Source organism: Phyllobates terribilis, unplaced genomic scaffold, assembly GCF_046119375.1.
Source record: "Phyllobates terribilis strain yellow unplaced genomic scaffold, ASM4611937v1 Scaffold_9__5_contigs__length_417890890, whole genome shotgun sequence".
Lineage (NCBI taxonomy): Eukaryota > Metazoa > Chordata > Amphibia > Anura > Dendrobatidae > Phyllobates > Phyllobates terribilis.
In genome coordinates this window covers 147926671-147951524 of record NW_027362769.1, presented here as the reverse complement: position 1 = coordinate 147951524, position 24854 = coordinate 147926671, and the positions used below count along the sequence as shown (strand labels likewise).

Below are 24854 nucleotides of genomic sequence, written 5' to 3'. Positions count from 1 at the left end.
CTGTCGTACCTGCACATCTATCTGGTGGGAGTACCGTTGATCTGTCCCCCGGAAATGGGATGAGTGTAGTGCATGCAGCTAGCTGAGCTCAGTCCCACACTCCATCCTTACCCGGGAGTGGAATACCACACCTCTGGGTCGAGGTGCAATACCCCTGTAGCAGCCGAGCCCTCGGGGTGCTACATCAGCATCCCAGGTGGTCCAGGGCAGTTTAATATCAGAATCAATGGTTGTCTAGGACAGTAAACAAGTTAATGTCTGCATATCTGATGGTCTAGGGCAATAAACAGGTTATTATTAGCACCCCTGGTGGTCTAGGGCAGTGAACAGGTTATTATTAGCACCCCTGGTGGTCTAGGTCAATAAAGAGGTTACCATAAACATTCCTGATGGTTTAAGATAGTATACATCCTTGGTTTTCTAGGGCAGTAAACAGGTTAATATCAGCATCCCTGGTGGTCTAGGGGAGTAAACAGGTTAATATCAGCATTGTCTGGCGGTCTAGGGCAGTAATGACAGTAAACAGGTTGACATTAGCATCCCTGCTGGTCTGGTGAGTAAACAGGTTAATATCAGTATCCCTGGTAATTTATGGCAGTAAACAGGTTAATATCAGTATCCCTGGTAATTTATGGCAGTAATCAGGTTAATATCAGTATCCCTGGTAATTTATGGCCGTAATCAGGTTAATATCAGCATCCCTGGTGGTCTAGGTGAGTAAACAGGTTAATATCAGTATCCCTGGTAATTTATGGCAGTAATCAGGTTAATATCAGTATCCCTGGTAATTTATGGCCGTAATCAGGTTAAAATCAGCATCTCTGGTGGTCTAGGGGAGTAAATAGGTTAATATCAGCATCCCTGGTGGTCTAGGGGAGTAAACAGGTTAATATCAGCACCCCTGGTGGTCTAGGGGAGTAAAAGGGATAATATCAGCGTTCCTGGTTATCTAATGCAGTGAAGAGGTTAATGGTTCATATCTGGTGCCCAATGGGAGGAAAGTTTTGCTGCACGGAGAACATTTTTGGAGTTCCTGTAGCGTCAGTAGTCGGCATTACTCAGGATATGAAGAGTGGCATCCTCTATGGGCGCAGTAATATCCGCCATTGCTGGCAGTCTCCAGGCATATTTTAGACCTCAAATCTAATAATGGCACAATGCACATTAGTTTTGTAGCATTACCACCAGCCTCGCAATCCAGTGATCAAAGATACTTCACTTCATTTAGTAAAATATGCTGACAATAAAATCCAATGTGCCATAGAGATCCATCTTCCATCATATCCATTGACTTCTGGTGTATAGAAGTGCCCGATGCACAATCTAATAAACCCTGTAATGCCGTGATGTATGGAGAAATGAATCGGGAATGTAACGCCGAGCGCAGAGGACAAGATTAATACAATTTTATGTGTCACTAAGAAAAGCTGCAACTCAACAAAAATATTTCTTCATATATTATGAAAGTTACTGAAATGGTGAATTAATAGAAGATGTATATGAGTAAGAAATAAGTTTATGGCAATGATGCTGTAAGTATTCAATGCATTAAATGCTATGCAGCGGGTTCTACACTGGGGTAGCAATAGGGGGCGCCCTCGAGCCTCAGTGTATGAAAGAGGGACCTTACAAATGCAGTGATTTAGGGCAGATTTAGGGCAGATTTGGGGCCCTCTGTGCAGGACAAGTGTCTGGGGTCTTCACCCTATCAAGTCACACATACACAATGACATGCATATTCACATTAGGCACACATGCTGTATATAAACTATGCACATGCTAAAACATTACACACATCAACACATTGCGCACTTACAACTCACAGAAAACACCTGCATATACAGTACAGACCAAAAGTTTGGACACACCTTCTCATTTAAAGATTTTTTGGTATTTTCATGACTATGAAAATTGTACATTCACACTGAAGGCATCAAAACTATGAATTAACACATGTGGAATTATATACTTAACAAAAAAGTGTGAAACAACTGGAAATATGTCTTATATTCTAGGTTCTTCAAAGTAGCCACCTTTTGCTTTGATGACTGCTTTGCACACTCTTGGCATTCTCTTGATGAGCTTCAAGAGGTAGTCACCAGAAATGGTCTTCCAACAAACTTGAAGGAGTTCCCAGAGATGCTGAGCACTTGTTGGCCCTTTTGCCTTCACTCTGCGGTCCAGCTCACCCCAAACCATCTCGATTGGGTTCAGGTCTGGTGACTGTGGAGGCCAGGTCATCTGGCGTAGCACCCCATCACTCTCCTTCTTGGTCAAATAGCCCTTACACAGCCTGGAGGTGTGTTTGGGGTCATTGTCCTGTTGAAAAATAAATGATGGTCCAACTAAACGCAAACCGGATGGAATAGCATGCCGCTGCAAGATGCAGTGGTAGCCATGCTGGTTCAGTATGCCTTCAATTTTGAATAAATCCCCAACAGTGTCACCAGCAAAGCACCCCCACATCATCACACCTCCTCCTCCATGCTTCACAGTGGGAACCAGGCATGTAGAGTCCATCCGTTCACCTTTTCTGCGTCGCACAAAGACACGGTGGTTGGAACCAAAGATCTCAAAATTGGACTCATCAGACCAAAGCACAGATTTCCACTGGTCTAATGTCCATTCCTTGTGTTCTTTAGCCTAAACAAGTCTCTTCTGCTTGTTGCCTGTCCTTAGCAGTGGTTTCCTAGCAGCTATTTTACCATGAAGGCCTGCTGCACAAAGTCTCCTCTTAACAGTTGTTGTAGAGATGTGTCTGCTGCTAGAACTCTGTGTGGCATTGACCTGGTCTCTAATCTGAGCTGCTGTTAACTTGCGATTTCTGAGGCTGGTGACTCGGATATATTTATCCTCAGAAGCAGAGGTGACTCTTGGTCTTCCTTTCCTGGGGCGGTCCTCATGTGAGCCAGTTTCTTCGTAGCGCTTGATGGTTTTTGCAACTGCACTTGGGGACACTTTCAAAGTTTTCCCAATTTTTCGGACTGACTGACCTTCATTTCTTAAAGTAATGATGGCCACTCGTTTTTCTTTACTTAGCTGCTTTTTTCTTGCCATAATACGAATTCTAACAGTCTATTCAGTAGGACTATCAGCTGTGTATCCACCAGACTTCTGCACAACACAACTGATGGTCCCAACCCCATTTATAAGGCAAGAAATCCCACTTATTAAACCTGACAGGGCACACCTGTGAAGGGAAAACCATTTCCGGTGACTACCTCTTGAAGCTCATCAAGAGAATGCCAAGAGTGTGCAAAGCAGTCATCAAAGCCAAAAGTGGCTACTTTGAAGACCCTAGAATATAAGACATATTTTCAGTTGTTTCACACTTTTTTGTTAAGTATATAATTCCACATGTGTTAATTCATAGTTTTGATGCCTTCAGTGTGAATGTACAGTTTTCATAGTCATGAAAATGCAGAAAAATCTTTAAATGAGAAGGTGTGTCCAAACTTTTGGTCTGTACTGTATATAATGACACTTTTCTAAAATAAAAAACAATTGCGCTATTTATTTACATAATTTTCTATTAATTTACCGATGATTGTGAATGAGGCTCTGACTCTGGATTATGGAAGTGGTTTCAATCAAATTTCACGTGGTAAACATATATAAGGAAGGGGGTGGAATGACACAGTGTAGCTCTCTGCAGGATGATCTTCTCCTGATGAACCATCAAACAATGGGGAAACGCGTCGAGGAGTTTGGAGGAATGATGGGGGCAACCTGAATACTTATATAAGATAAGTCCTATTTTTTGATCATGTCATCATCATGAAAAAGTATTTGGAATGGAGTATCAGTTTACCATATAAATCCAAACTGTGAGTGGGATTAGCATTGCCAACTATAGGAATATTATACTGGAATATGTGAATATATTTGATTAAGGACTACTGGTATAAGGCTGCGCCCTTGATATATATATGTGATATATTGATGTAGCTTGGGAAATAATAGATATGCATTCATAAGCCCCATCTACAACAACCTTCTCCTGCTATTTTTAAGTTTAGTGACTTGTTGTGTATAGGCTGTTTTTGTCCAAGTTCACACCTATAAAATTATATATCCAGTAGTGGAAGACTATCGTCGTCAGCAATAAGGTGTGTAAAAAGAAAAACTAATCATAAAAATAATCATGATAAATGAACAGTTCTACCTGCACTAGGTCACTTTTTATGGGCACTTTATGGGCACTTGTTGTATGTTATATGTGTCAAGTATGACTATTAAAGATTACCTTTTAAGATAGACAAAGGGTTTTTTATGTTAGCCGGTATAATTATTCCCTTTTTACATGGAATCAATACTATGTGTTCTAATTTACCGATCACCATAATTTGTTTACTGTATTGCATGGGTTATTGTGATTACAGAGATACCAAAGATGTCCATGTTATTTAATGATTTGTGATATTTGTTTTTTAAAAATGTGATTATTGTAATTGTTTTTCATTATTATTTAGTAATTTTACAGGAAAAAAATCCCTGACCTTTATAGTACTGTATTTAGAGATGTATCTTGCATAAAGAGATATACTGGTATATAGAGATATACTGGTATATAGAGATGTATCTCTATGTATCTGTAAATTACGGCTGTATAGAAAAAGAATACTATTTACATGTTTAGGCAAAAGGAAATTTAACTATTCTTACAGTGCTCTGGTATATAGAGATGTACTACTATAAAAGAATGTACTTGGTTTATATAGACATTTTGATATATAGAGATATGTCTTGTATGTAGATATATGCTAGTATATAAAGATGTTCTGATATATAGAGATGTATCTTGTATATAGAGATATACTGATATAGAGATGTTCTGGTATATAGAGTTGTATCTCTATGTACCAGTACATTAAGCCTGTAAAGAAGTAGAAGAATACTATTTAGATCTTTAAAGCAAAGAAAATCTTGTAGATTTTGAGCAGGGTCCTCTCTCCTCCTGAACCAGTCGGTGACTCATTTTTGTTCAAGATTATTGTAATTGTTTCTGCTCTGTATACCCATTTTTCCCATGTAAAGCGCCATGGATTAAATGGCGTTATAATAATAAATAATAAAAAATAATAAATTTAGAGATGTTCTGATATATAGAGATATATCTTGCATATAGAGATTTACTGGTATATTGAGATGTTCTGGTATATAGATATGTATTTCTATGTACCAGTAAATTAAGCCTGTAAAGAAGAAGAAGAATACTATTTAGATCTTTAGGCAAAGAAAATCGTCCTATTCTTACTATAGCAGTGCTCTGGTATATAGCATTGCACTATTATAAAGAGATGAACTTGGTTTATAGAAACATTCTGGACTATAGAGATGCATCTTGTATATAGATATGTGGCGCCCCTGAGGGTTCATTCGCCACAGAGGTACTGCACCTCACTCAGAGGTGTGGTGCCTCCCTTCACTCAGGTAAGGAGGGAGTGCTGCCCGGAACCCCAAACACCTGCATCCAACACTACACTGCTCCAGGCCGGCTGGAGGGGCAACATGCAGAGCGCAGCTGCTGAGCCCTGACCCTGGCTGGAGTGGGGGGAACCAAAGTTAGGGGGAACCAGTAGTGGGTGTGGGTGGAGGAAGTAGCTCATGGGAGCACTCATACAGTAGATATATAAAAGGTAGACATCTTAACAGTCGGGGGAGTTGGTGTAGGGACAGTTCAGAGGAACAGTCTGGGAGCAGAGTCTCTGTAGGAGACTACAAAGGCCTAGGACAGAGGCCCAGTAGGGGAGCAGGGAGTAAGCTCCGTTCTACAGAAGGGATCCTAGGGGAGTACGGCGAGTGCAGGTGGCACCCGTACACCCCGAATCTGCCAAGTGTCAGGAGGATCTAGGCCGCAAGAAGGGGACCGTCCCCTGGCCCAGTCGTGCAGCTTCAAGCCTCGGCTGGAAAAACCGGAGGCTTCTGACTTCTATAGCCAAGAGCCAAACTTCCACTTCAATCCAAGTAAGGTCGAGCAGGTCTGTGCAACTCCGACGGACAGGGGGGACCTAGCAGCACCCGAACAGGATTCACAGTGGGAAGCGCAGCGCAGGAGGGAGTAAAGACCCAGCGTGAAGTCGGTCTAGAGAAGTACATAAGAAAGTGGGGTTCTGCCAGGCACGCCCAAACTGCCTGAGGAAGGACTGAGCCCCTGCCCGGTGAAGGCGTCGCTACGCGGGAGGCTTGCACCAGTACAGTGCACCTATGGACTGTCTAAGAACTGTGAGTAAATCTTGGATGACTGCACTGAGCTGCCTCCGCTCCTTTATTTTCGCCGGTGCCATTTCCCTCCCTGCACTACAACGCCCAGCGCACCTCCATTCGTCTACACTGCCCTGAGGCCTGCTCCGCCTGTGGGGAGCCGTTCCATCACAAGCTGCCCTGCCATCCGCCTCAGAGGACTGTTGCAGCTCTGGTGATCCTCACCAGACACCACAGGTGGCGTCACGAAAAATACCAAAAACTCCATATAATAGAAATATCCCCCTTTTCACTGACCGCCCTGGGTCACGGACCGGGCCAGCCACCGTGATGATCTCCCCCTAAAGCAGCCATAAGGCCCAGCTGCCGAGTACCCCACGGCCCAGCGGGGCGTGTCAGCTCTGGCGTTATGTGGCGACCTGCTGCGCATTGGTGCCACAGAACCCAGAAGGGTGCATGGATGGACTTCTCCACAAGAGGCCCTCACACATTCACACACCTCCACCTTACCACCTCAGACCAGCAGAGGGAGCCCGTTAGGGATATATAGGGAGGGTGGAGGTAGGCAGCTCAGTGAGTTCTCAGTTTAGTGTTCAGAGAGGAACACAGCTGAGAGTTAGCAGAGAGCGTGCCGACGCTCAGAGAGCGGTGAAGATGCAGCACGCCAGCTGCCGAGTAGTGAGGGCCCTGAGTGTGGTCGACGGCGAGGAGAAAAGGAGAATGGAACTAAGGGGGCGGAGGAGCATAGTAAGCTCACCCTGTTATACAAACCGGACACCGGGTCCGAGCCTACAGGGACCCTTTACACCCAGCAGGGATAACCGGAATCCCAGGAGGACTATAAGTCCCTGGCAAACCTGAAGCTAGACACCTACAGGACCAGGAACCACGAAGGCCCCGACGTCCAGGGAAAGTGGTTACCAACCAGAGGCTCAGTTGCAGGCTGGCCAGGAAGATACACAGAGACAGCAACGGATCAGGAGGCCCTATACCCGCTCACTGGGGCGAAGTCCAAAAGTGCGCCCTTCACCTGGAGTACCCTGGACCGTACCTAACAGCAGCACCAGTAAAGGTAATGAAGCAAATCCCCTGTCTCTGTCCGTTACTTCTGGTACGCCATCGCTCCCCCTGCACCAAAACGCCCAGCGCAACCTGCATCGTTTTCACTGCCCTGAGGCCTGCTCCACCTGTGGGGAGCCGTTCCATCTCAAGCTGCCCTAACACCTGCTTCAGAGGACTGTCGCAGCGCTGGTGATCCTCACCAGACACCACAGGTGGCGTCACGACAAATCCCCTATAAATATCCCCTTTTTGCACTGACCGCCCTTGGTCACGGACCGGGCCAGCCACCGTGATCTCCCCCAAAAGCAGCCATAAGGCCCGGCTGCCGAGTACCCCACGGCCCTGGGGGCGAGTCAGATATATACTAGTATATAGAGATGTCCTGGTATATAGAGATGTATCATGTATATAGAGATATAATGATATATAGAAATATTCTGGTATATAGAGATGCATCTCTATGTACCTGTAAATTAAGCCTGTAAAGAAGTAGAAGATTACTATTTAGATCTTTAGCGCAAAGAAAATCTTCCTATTTTTACTTTAGCAGTGCTCTGGTATATAGAGATGTACTTGGTTTATAGAGACATTCTGGTATATAGAGATATACTGTTATATATAACTTTTATTGCTGGGCCTCTCCGATCCTGAAATACAGCCATCTCTACCCTATGTATAAATCTTGTCTTTTTGTCAAATGGCCCTCAACTCTTTTGTGGGCATCTTCCTAAGGACCAAGTCCAGTTGTCTACAAATGATTAGATATAAACACAAAATTTGAGCTTGGTTTAAAATGGTATACATGCAGCACATAGGTGCACGTTTCACAATGGCCATGAATCAGAAAAACCTATATTTTCATTTTGCTTCTTGTAGGTTTAAATGATTAGATATATGTACAAGGAAGAGGGATCCAAAACTCCTGAACAAATGAGGCGCAGGACCATGAAATAAATTTTGCCAAATTCAGGAAAAAAAAAATCCATATTTAAGGCAATTGACAGGTTCTTTTTAATTCGTTTTTTAAACACTATTTATGTCGAATAATAGTGAGGCTTCACATGGTGTGTGGACATGGCATAAATATGATGATAACATGATCCAAATTGTCCCAAAATAGAACTAAAAAGAAGTGGCACAAAGTATTAACCATCCATCAGGTGGTGTAAACTGTATAGAGATGTGCAAATGTGCAAACTTATCATCTGGCATTAGTCACTGTGACACATTTTGTGCATTTCCAGAATGTCTAGTTGAGATATAGGACAGAATTAGTAAATCTGCCCCATCTGCTTCAGTGGTCAATTAGCAAATAAATCATACATATAAATTACACGTCTCTTATACAATTCTATGCAACTATTAGACAGCAGGAAGCGGCTATTAATGTGGAGGGTGGTCTCCTAACCCGCCCTGCATCTTAGGAGGTCAGCACTCCATTGCTTCAGTTCAGATTATTGATCCTCTAGTCTCTTAATACTCAGTGATTCATGATACAGTGTCAAATTGAGCAATATATGGCAATATACATATACGGACCCCTAGTGACTGCAGCGGGTCGCCAGCAAGACCTCCAATTTCAAAAATATGTTTATTATGCGATTGGTTTCTAAAATGAAAAATACTTTCAATTCTAGCGTTGCGCCCATACTTTACATTTCATTTTCACTTGTTTACGGTTTTAATTAGTATTTTTCACAGGAGTTTTAGAAACTTCTTTCCCACATGGTAGAATGCTGCGCTAGACAAGAAAGCAGCTTTTAAACAGCAGGGTTTCTCCTTGACAGCTGAAATAACAGCGGTGTTAGCTCATCTCCAGAATAACCTCGGTTGTCCATATCACTCCATGGCTTTAAAAACATCCGGAGTCTTCTTTTGGGAATTGTCTTAGTTCCGGGCTGAAAAATACAGAACCAAAGCTGCTGTAATTACCAGACGTTCTTCATTCTCCGCTACATTCTTGGCTCCTTTTTGTTTTTTTTAGTTTATGTTTTGTTTCCTTTGATTATTTTTTCTCAGGTCTGATCCTGACCATTGATATACGATTTCTGATACTTTATTAAAAATCATTGATACATGTCGTGTATCTACTTAGGGAAAAGTGGCATCTTCCTCGCCTCTCAGCAGCCTGTACTTCTCACTTTCCTGTCTGCAGACTATTAGTAAATTTTCAGTTGATCAGTCCTCTAAAATCTGTCTAGAGTAATAAAGGAAATGTAACATAGGGAAAATGAGGAGGGAAGGAGGGGGATGCAGCTGCAGGGATGCAAAAAGTAAAATAAAACTTACGAGTTAGCAAACACCGACTGTGCAACATGCAATAAACTTCTTCAGCTGCCTACAAAGGTGTTGCATTTTTAATATCATTGCCTCTGATGGCTAAAAAAAAAAAACCTGGTTAGTGGTAAAACTGACATATTTCTTTCTGTGAGGCCTGGATGGCTGAATATTTATACGTTTGATCCATTTCCTCTGAGATAAGAGCCACCAGATGAGTTCAGCAGGTGCTTTATCCATTGCTCAATTCAAGTCCATGGCTAGATATGGTCATTGTGTTGTATTGGAATAGATGGATAATATGTCAACCATTACAATTCCCATGTGGCATCGATGAAACTACTTCTATAAACCCATAAACTGCTCACTCCTAGTACTTCTCATCTTGGCCCAGACTTGCATAATATAACCACTGCAAAACACAATGAAATTGCAACTCCTTTATTTTAGCTGCAAAAGAATTATTGCAAATAGAAAGCTCAAGTACACCGATTGCCAAAACATTAAAGAGGTTGTCCAGGTTTATGAAATTCTGCAGTCACTCATACATCAACTGAACCCTCACAGCATGCACACGGTGCACTGTCAGGATTCTCTGGTGCCGGCGAAGTGAGTGGGTGGTCACGTGAATACAAGTGAATTGAGCGAGGCTGGAAACGTCTACGACCAGAGAAATGCAAATGTCATACTTGCCGTCATGTGACTGCCTGCTCTCATCGCCGGCACTGGAGAATCCTGACAGTACACAGTGTGCACGCTGTGAGGATTCAGTTGACATGTTGGAAGCAGAAGAATTGAGCATGTGTAAAAATCTCAGTGACTTTGACAAAGGCTTAATTGTAATGGCTGTTCCCAGGATGTCGTGGTTAGTACCTACCGAAGGTGGTCCAAGGAAAAAGAACTGGTTAATGGGCACCAGTATCATGGGCACCATGGGCAAGAACTAGTCCCACAAAAGGGTTTCTGTAGCACAAATTGGCAAAATAGTTCATGTTGGTTATGATAAAACAAGTGTCAGAACATACAGAGCTTTGCAGCAGATGGATGGAGCTGAGTAGCCACAAATTGTTCAGATTGCCCATGCTAAATCCAGTCCACTGGTACAGGTGCCCCCATTGGGCATGTGAGCAGAATGAGCAAAGAACTAAACAGTGGAGCAGAGGAAGATGGTCTGGTCTGATGATTCATGTTTTCTTTTATGTCTTGTGGACGGTGGTGTTTTGCACCGGGATGCACTACAGAAATAAGCCTGCGGAGGCAGTGTGATCATCTGGGCAATTTTTGCTTGGTTTCTGGAGTTCATATGGATGTTACTTTGACATGAACACCCTAGCTAAATGTTGTACAGATCAAGTACCCCAGTTCATGTCCGTAATAGTCCCTAATGGCAGTGGTCACTTTCAGCAGGATAATGGCCCTGCCTTACTGTAAAAACCAATGCCGGATTGGCAGCATCAGATGAAACTACACAATATTAGTCAGGTTAATATAAAGCATGGCTGATCGGTGCACATAATATATGGTCACATTTTCAGTAGAAATCAAAATCGTGAAATAACTGATATCTGATGTATTTGACAAAAAAGAGACACAAAAGCAGCATCGGACAAAAAAATTCTATGTATAGTTGGTGCAAGCCCCCCGAACCTGACCCACCAGTCCTACGGACAATCCAGAAATGGGAAAAAGAGGCAGTATGTTTAACCCCTTCACGACCTTGGGATTTTGCGTTTTTTGCATTTTTCGCTTTTTGCTCCCCGCTATAACTTTTGTATTTTTCCATCAATATGGCCATGTGGGGCTTGTTTTTTGCTGGGCGAGTTGTACTTTTGAATGACACCATTGATTTTACCATATCGTGTGCTGGAAAACGGGAGAAAAATCCAAGTGCGGTGAAATTGCAAAAAAAGAAATAACACAGTTATTTCTTTTTTTTTTTTTTTTACCATGTTCAATAAATGCAAAAACTGATCTGCCAGTATGATTCCCCAGGTCATTACGAGTACACAGATACCAAAAATGTATAGGTTCTTTTTTTTATTTAAGTGGTAAAAGAAAAATCCAAAGTTTGTAAAAAAAAAAAAAAGTGGCGTCATTTTCCGAGACCCATAGCGTCTCCATTTATCGGCCTCTGGGGCTTAGTGAGGGCTTATTTATTGTGCACCGAGCTAACCTTTTCATTCATTTCATTTTGGGGTACATATTGATGTTTCGGTCACCCATTATTGCATTTTATTGCAATGGTGCGGTGACTAAAAAAACATAATTCTGGCGTTTAGATTTTTTTTTCTCGTTACGCCATTTACAGATCGGATTAATTTAGGTTATATTTTGATAGATCGGGTGTTTCTGAATGCAGTGATACCAAATATGTGTATTTTTCATTTTTGGTTTGTTTTATTTCGAATGGGGCAAAAGGGGTTGATTTGAACGTTTATATTTTTTTAATTTTTTAAAACTTTTTTTCTCTACCTTTTACTTGCTTCAATAGTCCCCTTAGGAGACTTGAAGCTGCGATCGCCTGATCACTTGTCGTACACATAGCAGGGCTTCAGCAAAAATCATCTCCTATGAGGGCCACCGATAACATTGACATTTTCGATAGCATTCTGGTCATAGTGTGAAATGAGCCATATGGGTGCCCATTGCCGTACCATAAGGTTGTTACTTGAACATTAAAATGGCTAAAGTCTAAGTGTTGAAACTGCAAACACTTCGGAAAGTCACTTTGCTAGGAAAGAAAGTCAATACATTTCAAAAAGACATAAAGCAATCCTGCTGCTATTAATGAGTTTCCTTCCATAAAACAAGTAATTTCTTTGTTTGTCTTCTCCTTTTATGTTGTCATTCTGATTAACTATTGTTTTGACTTCGTTCAATTTGCCATTGTAATGCCAGGCTTGAAAAACACTGTCTGTTTGGTATAGAATCATTAACATGACTGTTTCAGTAGCGAAAAGCAACACTTTCTACACATCAATCAGCTTTTTTTCTACGTTCTGGTGGAAGAATTTTAATTTCATGTCATTTAGCCCTGACAATCCATTGCCTGGCACATTCTTAATATATCCAGGACTATTACTGTGATCGGAAAAGCTTTTATGTACATTTGGAGGTAAATACAAATCTGCTATATGCCACACTGAAACATATCATTTTGACAAGGAATAGCAGTGGTGTAAACCTACTCGTAACAGCATTTGCTCTATCATTGTTTAAAAGGGTGTTAATCCCTTATATTATAGCTTTAAAGTGCTTGTAGGGGAATGAGAATAAGAGTGCACTAAGCTTTTATGGCTCCCCGGTCTCCTATAACAAAATAACCCCCTCAGTTACAGATCTGTCCACCATTACCTTCAGCAGATTTCTTTAGGGTCATCAATTTCTCACAAAGCAAATTTATTATACGATCACCACCTGCTAGCAAAAACCTCAGCAGGCTGCAGCTCATATCGCATATACATAGTGTATATAGAAAAATCCTGGCAGAGTATCACAAAATCATGAATCATGTTTTTCTTGCATAGTTGGTCATCTTGAGCCACATATATTGGGATATGTCGAGTCAAGAAGAAAGATATGAAAGAGCATATTGGTACTACAAAAAAAAACAACTATATAGACAAAAGTATTGCACCTCCCAACATTTAAGTACAAGAACTTGTAATCTACACTCTCCCATCCTACATCCATACGTGAGGGTGGAAAGGATGGCATTCCACCTCTTTGATAACTCCTGACATTTTATATACATTGTGTTTTATTGTTATCCTCTTGTGGGTTGCAGTTCCTGGTAGACAGATGTGACACAGTTAACTGTAGGGCCGGCCCATAGTTCGGGAGGAGGATTGGGGATCTGTGGGTTAGTTTGGGACGGATTAAGTCAGTCTAGGAATAGGAACAAAGAAGAAAATCCCCTTAGAAATAGGTAATCATCACCGGGTGTTTGGTGTGGTGAAGACAGTTGAAAGTCTCATGTGGGCTGCAGTTCCTGGTAGACAGAGGTGACAGGGTTAACTGTAGGGCCGGCCCATAGTTTGGGAGAAGGATTGGGGATCTGTGGGTTAGTTGGGGACGGATTAAGTCAGTCTAGGAATAGGAAGAAAGAAAAAAGCACACCCTCAGAAAATAGGCAATCATCACTGGGTGTGCTTGGTGTGGTGAAGACAGTAGAAAGCAAAGAGTAAGCGACTAAGAGAAACCCCATTGGTGGCAGCAGAATTCTTTTTAGCAGGAAAGTTAGGGAGGAACATACAGCCAGGGTCTCTGGGGAATGGACAAGTGTCGGCCAGGCCTTGGAAGCTGCGGGTCCGAGAGAAATGGTCAGCAAGGCTTGGACACGCTCAGTAAGGTGACAGCCAGTGATGCATCATTAGATGGTTCCCGAGAAGTGGGCTGAAGGATAGTGCTCTCTGGGAAAAGCACAGCTTAAAGTGACCTTATACGTAGAAAGGATGAAGGTCTCGGACTTGTTCTGCAATGTACCAACTGTGCCGCTGAAAATGTTTATTGAAAACGTGCCGCAGTATTGTAAAAAAGAAAGTGACATCTGCATCTCCTGTTATTCAATCTGTGCGAGACAAATTGTCAGTAAAAAAGATTTTGTTTTTGTGGACTGGTGTGATCTCCTGTTAGTGGGGTCGATGGTGACCGGAGCCATGCAATGTGTGGCAGTCCAGGGCTGTGAGGTGTCCTTTACAATAACATGGCCACACACACACCAAAGCCGGGGCATGGGTTACGAGTAATTTGCACGCGGCTACCGCCCCAAGCTTCATTACACATAGACATTAATATGGAGTTATTTCTATTTTTGCAATTATAACATCATCCACTCTTTAGGAAAAAATTTGAAGGTGTGTGTGGAATTTTTGCCCCTTCATCTAGAAGAAAATTTGTGAGGTCAGACACTGATGTTGGGGGGAGGTCAAGCTCACAATCTCTGTTCTACTTCATCCCAAAGGTGTTGGATGGGGTTGAGGTCTGAGCTCTGTGCGGCTGGTCATATTCTTTCACCAAACCATCCCAACCATGTCTATGTGCACATGGCTTGTGCACTGGCCACAGTCATGGGGAATAGAAAAGGGCCTTCCCGAAAATGTTCCCACAAAGCTGGAAGCTACTATTTTCCAAAATTTCATTTATGCCAAAATATTAAGATTTGGCTTCAGTGCAACTAAGAAACCACATCTGGGATTGTCTCCAATTCTACCAAACCTCAACTTTCTGTAGTTCAGCCTGTGAGAAAGTGTGATGAAAAACAGCACTGGGGAACAGAGGTACAACAATATGGCAAGTTTTCAGATACAGTTAGGGAGGCAATTTGTCAAGTATCAAACAGCCTCCTATACTGCAGTCATTTTTTTCACTTCAGTTTGGAAAATAATGTTGGGTCAGAGTCACAAAGGGATTTTCTGGGATCCTAATATTGATGGCCTATTCAATATTAGATTGTTGAGATCTGATTCCCGCACCTCCACAGATCCACGGTTTAAAGAGACTGAAATTTCATGAGAGCACTGCCACTTTTCTTTACATTGCTCTTTTTATTTGCACTCTTTTTCCTATTTACCACTGTTTGGTAATGATATTGCTGCATTGTTAAGGAGACTTCATGCAGAGGTGTACAAAGCAGTGAAAGTAATGAGGAGGCGTGTCATGTACCCTTTAAAAAGGAATTCTTTAGAGTCAGACCTCAACCGATCTGGTATTGATTGCATATCCTAAGAGTAGATCTTCAAAGTTGTAATCACAGAATACCCCTTTAATATTAAATAATCTGTTTTAAAGAAGACCACTAGGTAAGTAGCTCAAAAGTGGCTTTTTTTGCTTTTATTTTATTCTCGCTGTTTCCATGGGTCTTGTACCTTTTGTTTTCTGTAAATACACCATACGGTTCAAGTGATATGGGCGTTCTGATTTCTATAGTTTTTACTAAAAGAGGGCGTGGCTCACAGGATCCTTAGGGGCATGCTTAACAGGATCCTCAGGGGTGTGCCTAACATGGTCCTCAGGGGTGTGCCTAACGTGGTCCTCAGGGGTGTGCCTAACATGGTCCTCAGGGGCATCCCTAACATGGTCCTCAGGAGTGTGCCTAACAGGATTCTCAGGGGCATCCCTAACATGGTCCTCAGGGGCGTGGCTCACAGGAGCCTCAGGGGCTTGCCTAACATGGTCCTCGGGTGTGTGGCTCACTGGATCCTCAGGGGCATCCCTAACATGGTCCTCAGGGGTGTGCCTAACAGGATTCTCAGGGGCATGCCTAACATGGTCCTCAGGGGCGTGGCTCACAGGAGCCTCAGGGGCATGTAATTAGGATGCTCTACATAATTGCCTTTTCTGTCTGTGTCCACCAATGCATGGTTGCCTATTACGTTTCATACAAAAGCAGAAAAAAAAACATAAAAACATGAAAAAAACTTGATCTAAAAATTTCACAGTAAAGTGTTTTAGATACTAGGTGTATAATATATAATATTTTATTGGTACATAGTACTATGGAAAAACCCAAGACAAGCCCCACGCAAGTGCCACGTATATCTCTTCTCCACCCTACATTACATTTTTGCTGGACATTTTTTAAATGTATTTATACAAATTTACAAACATCTGAAGGTCGGGGGAATTTTTTCTTTTCAGATTTTCAGTTGTTGTTTTATTAATTCGCTTTGCATGATGAAGGACTCTTTCAACATATTCAATAATGATTTCATTCCAACAAACACCACACTGTGTTTAGTAGCCAAATAACAATTATACAAAATAGACTCTCAAAATCTCCCTTTGGGGTAAACGAAATATGTGACAATTTGACTTATTGCCAGAGTAATAACAGCAAAGTTTCCATTCATTGTGTAGCGTATTACCGGAGAGCCAAACCCGCGCCAGTAAATTCTTAGCCATCTGTATAGGCAGAACGCTCCACACTTTGCTAACATGCCCTATTTATTGGCAGCCGCGCTCTCAGTGTCTGTGTCCCCTTGTTATACATCTGTAGGATAAATGCTACGAGAAATATTCACTTAAGGATCATTGTGTGATGTGCGTCTAATAAACACCTGCCGCACACAACTGATTGGATATTAGTTTTCCTAGACGAGACTAGTGTTAATGCAGATGGTAAATGACTGTCTGATGAGTAAGGGATACTTCTACATGTTATCATTGAGTCTGGGGGAACTGAGGACATCATGCTCAATATCACACTCAGGGAGTTGATTTCCTATTTAAGTTATACTAGGCTGGTATAGCTTTGGTGCACCCTTGGTGTGGCCTATGCCTCAGTGCGCCATCCTCCTATCATCATAAAAAATCTGGTGCCTTATATTCATTGACTTGTCTCTAATGCCCAGAGTGAACGCCTTTTCTCCTGTCCCAGACACTGGATGGTGGTGGCAACACCCTCATTCCGTCAATGTTGTCGCACACACAATGGCTGTGGGTGCTCTGATGTTTGGCTCCTTGGATGAGACATCAGAGTGCACCACAGCCATTGTGTACGCGCCGCGGCAATCATCCAATGTCAGTACGCAGACTGGAGACACAGCGTTCGTTCTGAGCGTTAGAGACAAGTCAATCAATAAGATACCGGCTTTATTTTAAACTAGATGGTGGCCCGATTCTAACGCATCGGGTATTCTAGAATATGTATGTGGCCGACCGGGCGCAATCAGCAGAGCGTTGTTTAAATTTGGCGATAAAATCGCCGATTAGTCGCGACCGCGACCAATCAGCAAAACGGTGTTTAAATTTGGCGCCAATATCGCTGATTGGTCGCAGCTGGCGGTTGCGACCAATCAGCAGAGCGGTGTTTAAATTTGGCGCCAATATCGCTGATTGGTCGCAGCTGGCGGTCGCCACCAATCAGCAGAGCGGTGTTTCAATTTGGCGCCAATAATGCAGATTGGTCGCGGCCGGCGCTCGCTGATTGGCGCCAATCTCGCTGATTGGTCCAATCAGCAGAGCGAGGTTTAAATTTGGCGCCAAAATCGCTGATTGGTCGCGAGCGACTGGCGGCCGCGACCAATTAGCAGAGCGGTGTTTAAATTTGGCGCCAATCTCGCTGATTGGTTGTGGTCGGCCGGCGGCCGCGACCGATCAGCAGAGCGTTGTTTAAATTTGGCGCCAAAATCGCTGATTGGTCGCGGCTGGCGGCCATGACCAATCAGCAGAGCGTTGTTGAAATTTTGCGCCAATCTCGCTGATTAGTCGCGGTCGGCTGGCGGCCGCGACCAATCAGCAGAGCGTTGTTGAAATTTGGCGCCAATCTCGCTGATTGGTCACGGCCGGCTGGCGGCCGCAACCAATCAGCAGAGCGTTGTTTAAATTTGGCGCCAATCTCGCTGATTGGTCGCGGTCGGCTGGCGGCCGCAACCAATCAGCAGAGCGTTGTTTAAATTTGGCGCCAATCTCGCTGATTAGTCGCGGTCGGCTGGCGACCATGACCAATCAGCAGAGCGTTGTTTAAATTTGGCGCCAATCTCGCTGATTGGTCACGGCCGGCTGACGGCCGCAACCAATCAGCAGAGCGTTGTTTAAATTTGGCGCCAATCTCGCTGATTGGTCGCGGTCGGCTGGCGGCCGCAACCAATCAGCAGAGCGTTGTTGAAATTTGGCGCCAATCTCGCTGATTGGTCGCGGTCGGCTGGCGGCCGCGACCAATCAGCAGAGCGTTGTTGAAATTTGGCGCCAATCTCGCTGATTGGTCACGGCCGGCTGGCGGCCGCAACCAGTCAGCAGAGCGTTGTTTAAATTTGGCGCCAATCTCGCTGATTGGTCGCGGTCGGCTGGCGGCCGCAACCAATCAGCAGAGCGTTGTTTAAATTTGGCGCCAATCTCGCTGATTAGTCGCGGTCGGCTGGCGACCATGACCAATCAGCAGAGCGTTGTTTAAATTTGGCGCCAATCTCGCTGATTGGTCACGGCCGGCTGACGGCCGCAACCAATCAGCAGAGCGTTGTTTAAATTTGGCGCCAATCTCGCTGATTGGTCGCGGTCGGCTGGCGGCCGCAACCAATCAGCAGAGCGTTGTTGAAATTTGGCGCCAATCTCGCTGATTAGTCGCGGCTGGCGGCCACGACCAATCAGCAGAGCGGGGTTTAAATTTGGCGCCAATACTGCTGATTGGTCGCGGGCGTCGACCGCGACCAATCAGCGTCATATTAGTGAGGACCGGGGAGTGGCGCTGCGAGAAGCCGGGAGATGAGCAGCTACTCGCAGCAGAAGCATCCCGACCAGCGGCGCCGCTCCCCGGTCCTCCGTTCACATTTGCCCTCCGGAGATCAGCGGGCCAAGCCGCTGATCTCCCGACGTTAGCCGCATGGAGGTGAGCGGCGCCGCCTGTCGGGGTACTTGTGCTGCCAGCAGCGGGGAGATGAGCGCTTCACGCCGGTCATCTCCCCGCTGCATCGCCGCTGACCTCCGTCCGGCAGATGAGCCGCTAACGGCCGCCATCTTTTTCTGAAATCCCGTGTCGTTGATTGGCTGCGGCCGGACCAATCAGCGACGCGGGATTTCCTGGACAGACAGACAGACAGAAAAACAGACAGACAGACAGACGGGATAAGACGATTATATATATAGATAGTCAAAAGAGGCAAAATAGATGAACAGCCAAATAAATTACAAGGGTGCTACAACTGTAAGGGCTGATTCAGATGTCCGTGATAATCGGTCTGTCGGATCGCAATGCACGGGCTGACCGCTTATCTCCTTACCCGAGCGTGATAGCTTTATATAATTCTATGAAGCTGTCATGCTCAGATTAGGAGATGCGCGGCCAGCCCATGCATTGCGATCCAACATCGGACAGATTATCACTCACATCTAAATCAGCCCTAAAGAAGGATACTGGACAAAAAAAAAAGAAAAAAATCAGTAGAGAAAAAATGTGTACTCCTATATGCCCAAAACCAAATATCTATTGGTACAACAATATTCCAGGATAAAAAAAATAAAAAACAAATAAAACCAAAGTATGCACATCGACATCTCAAGGTAATATAAAGCTGTACCTCCATCGTCACTGCACGATCTTCATCCTCCCCTCCTTCGACAGGGACGCCAACTCACTCACAGCCACGGCACTCGTCCCGCACTTCCTCCCACTCCTGCTGCTTCCTAGGGTCTGTGCACACCTGGCAGATCCCCAGGCACTGCACTTAGAGACAGCGAGCACCGTTCTAAAGTGTCCCCAGCCTATAGCTGGGAGATACTTATTATTTAAGGCACCTCCACCAGTTGGGAGGTGCCTGAGCAATGTGTATACTCTGCTTTTTTGCATGCTTGCTAGTTCTCAGGTCTCCTGTCCTAGTTTATCCTCCAGTACCTGACTGTACCTGCCTACACTTGCCTGTGCCTGCCTGTATACCAGCCGTACCCGCTTGCACCTGCCGTGCCCAACTGTATACTAGCCTTACTTGCTGTACCTGCCTGCACTAACAGCCCTACTTGCTGTATCTGCCTGCACTTGCCTGTGCCTGCTTGTATACCAGCCATACCTGCCTTCATCTGCCGTGCCCACCTCTATACCAGCTGTACTTGTCGCACCTGCCTGCACTTGTCTGTGCCTGCCTGTATACCAGCCGTACTTGTCTACACCTGCCTTGTCTTCCAGTATACCAGCCGTGCCTGCCTGTACTAGCCAAGTCTACCTATTCCTGGTCGTTCCAACTACCTGCTCCTTAGGGTGGCAGCTGCCATCTGTCCTGGAGCAGCACCTGGCGTCCATCTGGAGCAAAGTCACCATCAGGGGCTCTAGCGAAGAGTCAGGTGTTTGCTTAGTCACACCTCTCCAGGTTCTCGTCAGTCCATGGCACAGTGGTGCCACCACTATTCCCATTACAAAAGCAATAGAGATTATATACAGTATGTAATTATTAGGACACTGACACAATGGAAATTCACATACAATTTAGTATGATAAGCATGTACAGGTAAAACTAATACAATTGGATACAAACAGGGGAACAAGACCCTACTAAATTTAGAATGATCATGGATGCCATATAATAACATGGATGAATACGCCACATTTACTAGACCGTGTGATAATAGTAATATATGTTATATAAATCCTTAGAGCCATATAACCATGTATATGTGGCGCCCCTGGGGGTCCAGTCGCCACAGAGATACTGCATCTCAGCTCTGAGGTGTGGTACCACTCTCGGTATGGAGGGAGCACTACCCGGGACCCACACATCCACATCAAACACTACATGACTCCAGTAGGGAAGGGCGAGATTTCTCCTGAGGGAGAGCACAGTCCCTGTCCCTGTCTGGAGGAGGGAACTAGGTAGAGGAGGTGGGTGGAGGAAGTAGTTTAGGGGAGCACACAAGGAAGGACTGAAGGTAGAGGGGACCACGTAGAGTGACAGTTAGTGACGTGGGTCACATGACAGACAGTATAAAAAAAACAGGTAGAAACATCTAGAAGAGCCCAGTGAGTGAGGACCGTTGAGGAGTAGGGTCCAGACAGAGACAGGGCCCAGTCAGAGGGGCCCAGTAGGAGAGAGAACGGGAGAAGCGAGGGAGTCAGAGAAGGGCTCCAGAGACAGAGAAGGGATCCTAGGGGCACGGGAAGTGCGGAGTCCACCTGTGCGCCCGAACTCAGGCCAACCGTAGTCGGGAGAAGGGATCAGGTCGCAGTAGGGGACCGGTCCCAGACTAGTGGAGGACTGCAACACTCAGCTAACAAACCGGAGACTGCGGTATCTCTAAGTGCCGTAGCCAAAATCACACACATTCGCTGAAAAGGTGGCCATATAGGACCAAGGGGACAGAGAGGACGTCGCCCGACAAGGCCCATGGCCACTGGCTCAGGACACTGTGTGTGAGGTACAGGAAAGGAGGGCGAGAGCCAGCGCAGCGAGACGACCCGGGAAAGGTACACAAGATGGGGGTCCCGATCAAGTGCACCCAAGTTATCTGAGAGTTGGCTGGATCACTTCCCCGGAGGACACAGGACTCGGTGGGGTGTTATAACCTGCTGGCAGTTGTAACTGGGAACATCATAAGAACTGTGAGTAAAAACTTGGAAGACTGCACCCCGCTGTGTCCTTGACTTAATTGCTGCGTCACCTGCCTTGCACTACACCAACAACAAAGCTACCTCTTTAACTGACCTAGGGCCCAGCTCTGCTCGTGGAGAGCTGAACTATCTCTGCTGCCACCAACGGCTCCATTGGATCTGAACAGCAGCGGCGGCCACTTTTACCACGGGTGGCGTCACAAAACTTTATCCCCAAAACTTTATTCCCCTTTGTTATTCACCGCCACGGACTGGGTCACGCCACCGTGACTATCCCAAAAGAACCAACCAGCCCGGTGCCGAGTACTCCACGGCCACAGGGGGCGCGTCAAATACTAAGGTCGCAGTATGATAGAATAAAGTGCAAATTGTAATTATATTGTAAAAAAAATTAAGTGAAGGGCAATATGGCAAAATGGGAAAGTAAAGAAATAAAGGATATCAGACCTAAAGGTATAAGATCCATGACCCAGAAAGCAGTGCCAGCTGGAGATGTCGTTGGAAATATCCTCCACGCGTATCGCAGGTCACCCTGCTTCATCAGGTCCCCTTTAGATGTCGATATGGATACTCTGGCTTTAATTGTTTTTTATATTGGGATATTGTTGTATCAATAAATATTTGTTTTGAACATTTAGGTGTGCACCCAGGCATGGGCCAAGTCAAGGGTGCACCGAAGAGTCCTCATTTGAATATCCAATAAAAGTACATTTTTGATTAAATATTACATTAAGCTATACTTGCCTAGTAGATTTAAATAGGGGCTTAGTGCCCTATATAAATGTTTAGACAGCTTAATTGCCATTTTGGGGATGACAGACTCCCTCTAAAGATCTGTATTATGCCATTTGTGTATGTGTTAATATGTTCGTTTGTTTTTTTGCAGATGTAAGACTAAAGTTTATCCCGATGAACTTCCCAACACCAGCATAGTAATAGTATTCCACAATGAGGCCTGGAGCACTCTGCTACGCACCGTCCACAGCGTCATCAACCGATCGCCGCACCATCTGTTATCAGAAATCATTTTGGTTGACGATGCAAGTGAACGAGGTACTGGCTGTAATCTTATTGCTTTTCTTTAGCCTAATTTATCACTCAGTGGTGTGAAGAAGAATCATCAATATTCACGGATCGCCATTTAGTCTTGTATTTGGATGGAGTTTCTTTTGTTTAAAGGCCATAAGTTACGTGAAGTTAAAGATGATCGTGGGTAGTAACGCAACTGGATCGTCTCTACGTGAAATAAAGTGTGAATTCTTCATATTGGTGCAAATATCAAAACAGAACACAACTTCTTACACCCCCCAGAATCCCCTACATGACTGAAGACAAACCACTAGGTCACTGAAGTGACATCCATTATGAGAATGAGCCATTGACTACTTGTGTGCCTAAGGGGAATCTGTCACCACATTTGAGTGATCTAACCTATTAATATGGGCATACAGTTGATAGACTACTGAAAAAAGTCCTACCCGTTTGCCTCATGGATGATGCCTTGTTGTGGAAAAATCAGCTGTTCTTGCTTTATGGAAATTACCTCTTGCAGGCTATGGGGTGTATGCTGCTCAGAAGATAACACTGCCTCTCCTCGCTTCATTTTCCTATCTTTCTCCTCCCACATCGTCCCTGTGACGTCAGTTGCGCGCAAAATCCCTCGCGACTGCCGTTGCTCCTCTTCACAGTTCCACCCTTCTATGAGCAGTGGCTTCACTCTTTTTCTGCGCAGGCGCCGGAGAGTCACTGTAATTTCTGGTCCCAGTGTTCTCCGGTGAGCAGAAAAGGTGAAATGACATGCTTACTATGCTGGGCGGGAGGAATGAAGTCAGGAGCGCACTTTTTCTGTGCGCCAGAGAACACTGGGATTGGACGTTACAGCGACTCTCCGGCGCCTGCGCAGAACAAGTGAAGCCCCTGCCCAGAGAGGACAGAACAGTGAAGAGGAGTAACAGCAGTCGGAATGCGCAGGCACAGGATTTTCAGCCACGCACCTGACGTTACAGGGACACAGTGACGATGTGGGAGGAGAAAGATAGGATAATTAAGCGAGGAGGCAGTGTTATTTGCCCCATAATCTGGAAGAGGTAGTTTCCATAAAGTGATAAAAAATGATTTTTTCCCAACAAGACATCTGATTTGAGGCATACAGGTAGGACTTTTTCAGCAGTCTATAACCTGTATGCCCAAATTAATAGGTCAGATGGCTCAAATGTGGTGACAGATTCCTTTTAAGGTTAATTGTAAGGTTTCCATGGAAAAAAATAAATTGGGATTCACCAGTCTCTACAAAAAGTGCTTGTGTAAAGCTAAGTCACGCTAGGTGAGGGGAGGACCAAGTGTACAACGATGGGAAAAGGGGGGAAGCCCAACAACTAGGGAAAGGGAGAGTGGAGACCTCTAGGCAGATTTTACAAAACCCTGACTCCCCTACCATCCCTAAAAAGTTCCGCACCTATCGCCGAGCAGGATACCTAACCCCTAACTGTCCCTAGAGCTAGGCCCTAGGTAGGGAGGGGAAGGGATGAGCACTAGTCAGCCCCCACTGCAACTAAAGATAAACAAGGAAAACAGACAAGGGAAAACACTTAGCTTGAGAAGACACCAGAGAGAAGACGACAATAATCCACCAAGAAATTCCAAGAAGAAACTAGCCAACTGCTAGTACTCCACGCCTGAGCAGAAGAAAATAGTTCTATCACCGGCGACTCTCTGGAGACACTGAGGGTTTTATATATCAAGCAAGGGTGTGTCAATTAGCAGCAGAAGGTGGAAATCACTGCTGTGTCCTAGCAAGAGAAGGATACCACTACATTACAGAGATGAAAGGATCAAGAAAGTGTCTGAAGAGCCAAGCGCAGCAACCTTCTACAGCCAGATCCAGAACGACTGTCTGTCAAACCTGATACACCCGTGACAGCTTGTGACATGAAACATGTTGCCATACTTTATTTTCCTAATTTTTATTTACTTTTTTCTTTTTATTCCCAAAGATTTTCTGAAGAATCCATTGGAAAATTATGTCAAACAGTTGGAAGTTCCTGTCAAAATTTTACGGATGGAACAGAGGTCGGGACTGATACGGGCCCGGCTTAGAGGAGCGAATATTTCAAGGGGTCAAGTGATAACTTTCCTCGATGCTCATTGTGAATGCACAGTTGGATGGTTGGAGCCTCTATTAGCGAGAATAAAAGAAGACAGGTCTGTATGATATTTTGACTTTATCTATTCAATCCTACACTCCTTTCTAACTATACACCTGTATACATTATTTTTCAGT

At 44.5% G+C, this 24854-nt stretch overlaps 1 protein-coding gene across 2 annotated transcripts in view; it reads left to right on the top strand.

Moving 5' to 3' along the window:
• Positions 1-24854, top strand: part of GALNT13 (polypeptide N-acetylgalactosaminyltransferase 13) — a 556185-nt gene that overhangs the window by 236949 nt on the left and 294382 nt on the right. For both annotated transcript variants that reach the window (XM_073647161.1, XM_073647160.1), the window contains exons 3-4: positions 22461-22627; positions 24568-24775. In XM_073647161.1, the coding sequence (XP_073503262.1) occupies positions 22461-22627; positions 24568-24775 (375 nt within the window). The remainder of the gene's footprint in view (positions 1-22460; positions 22628-24567; positions 24776-24854) is intronic.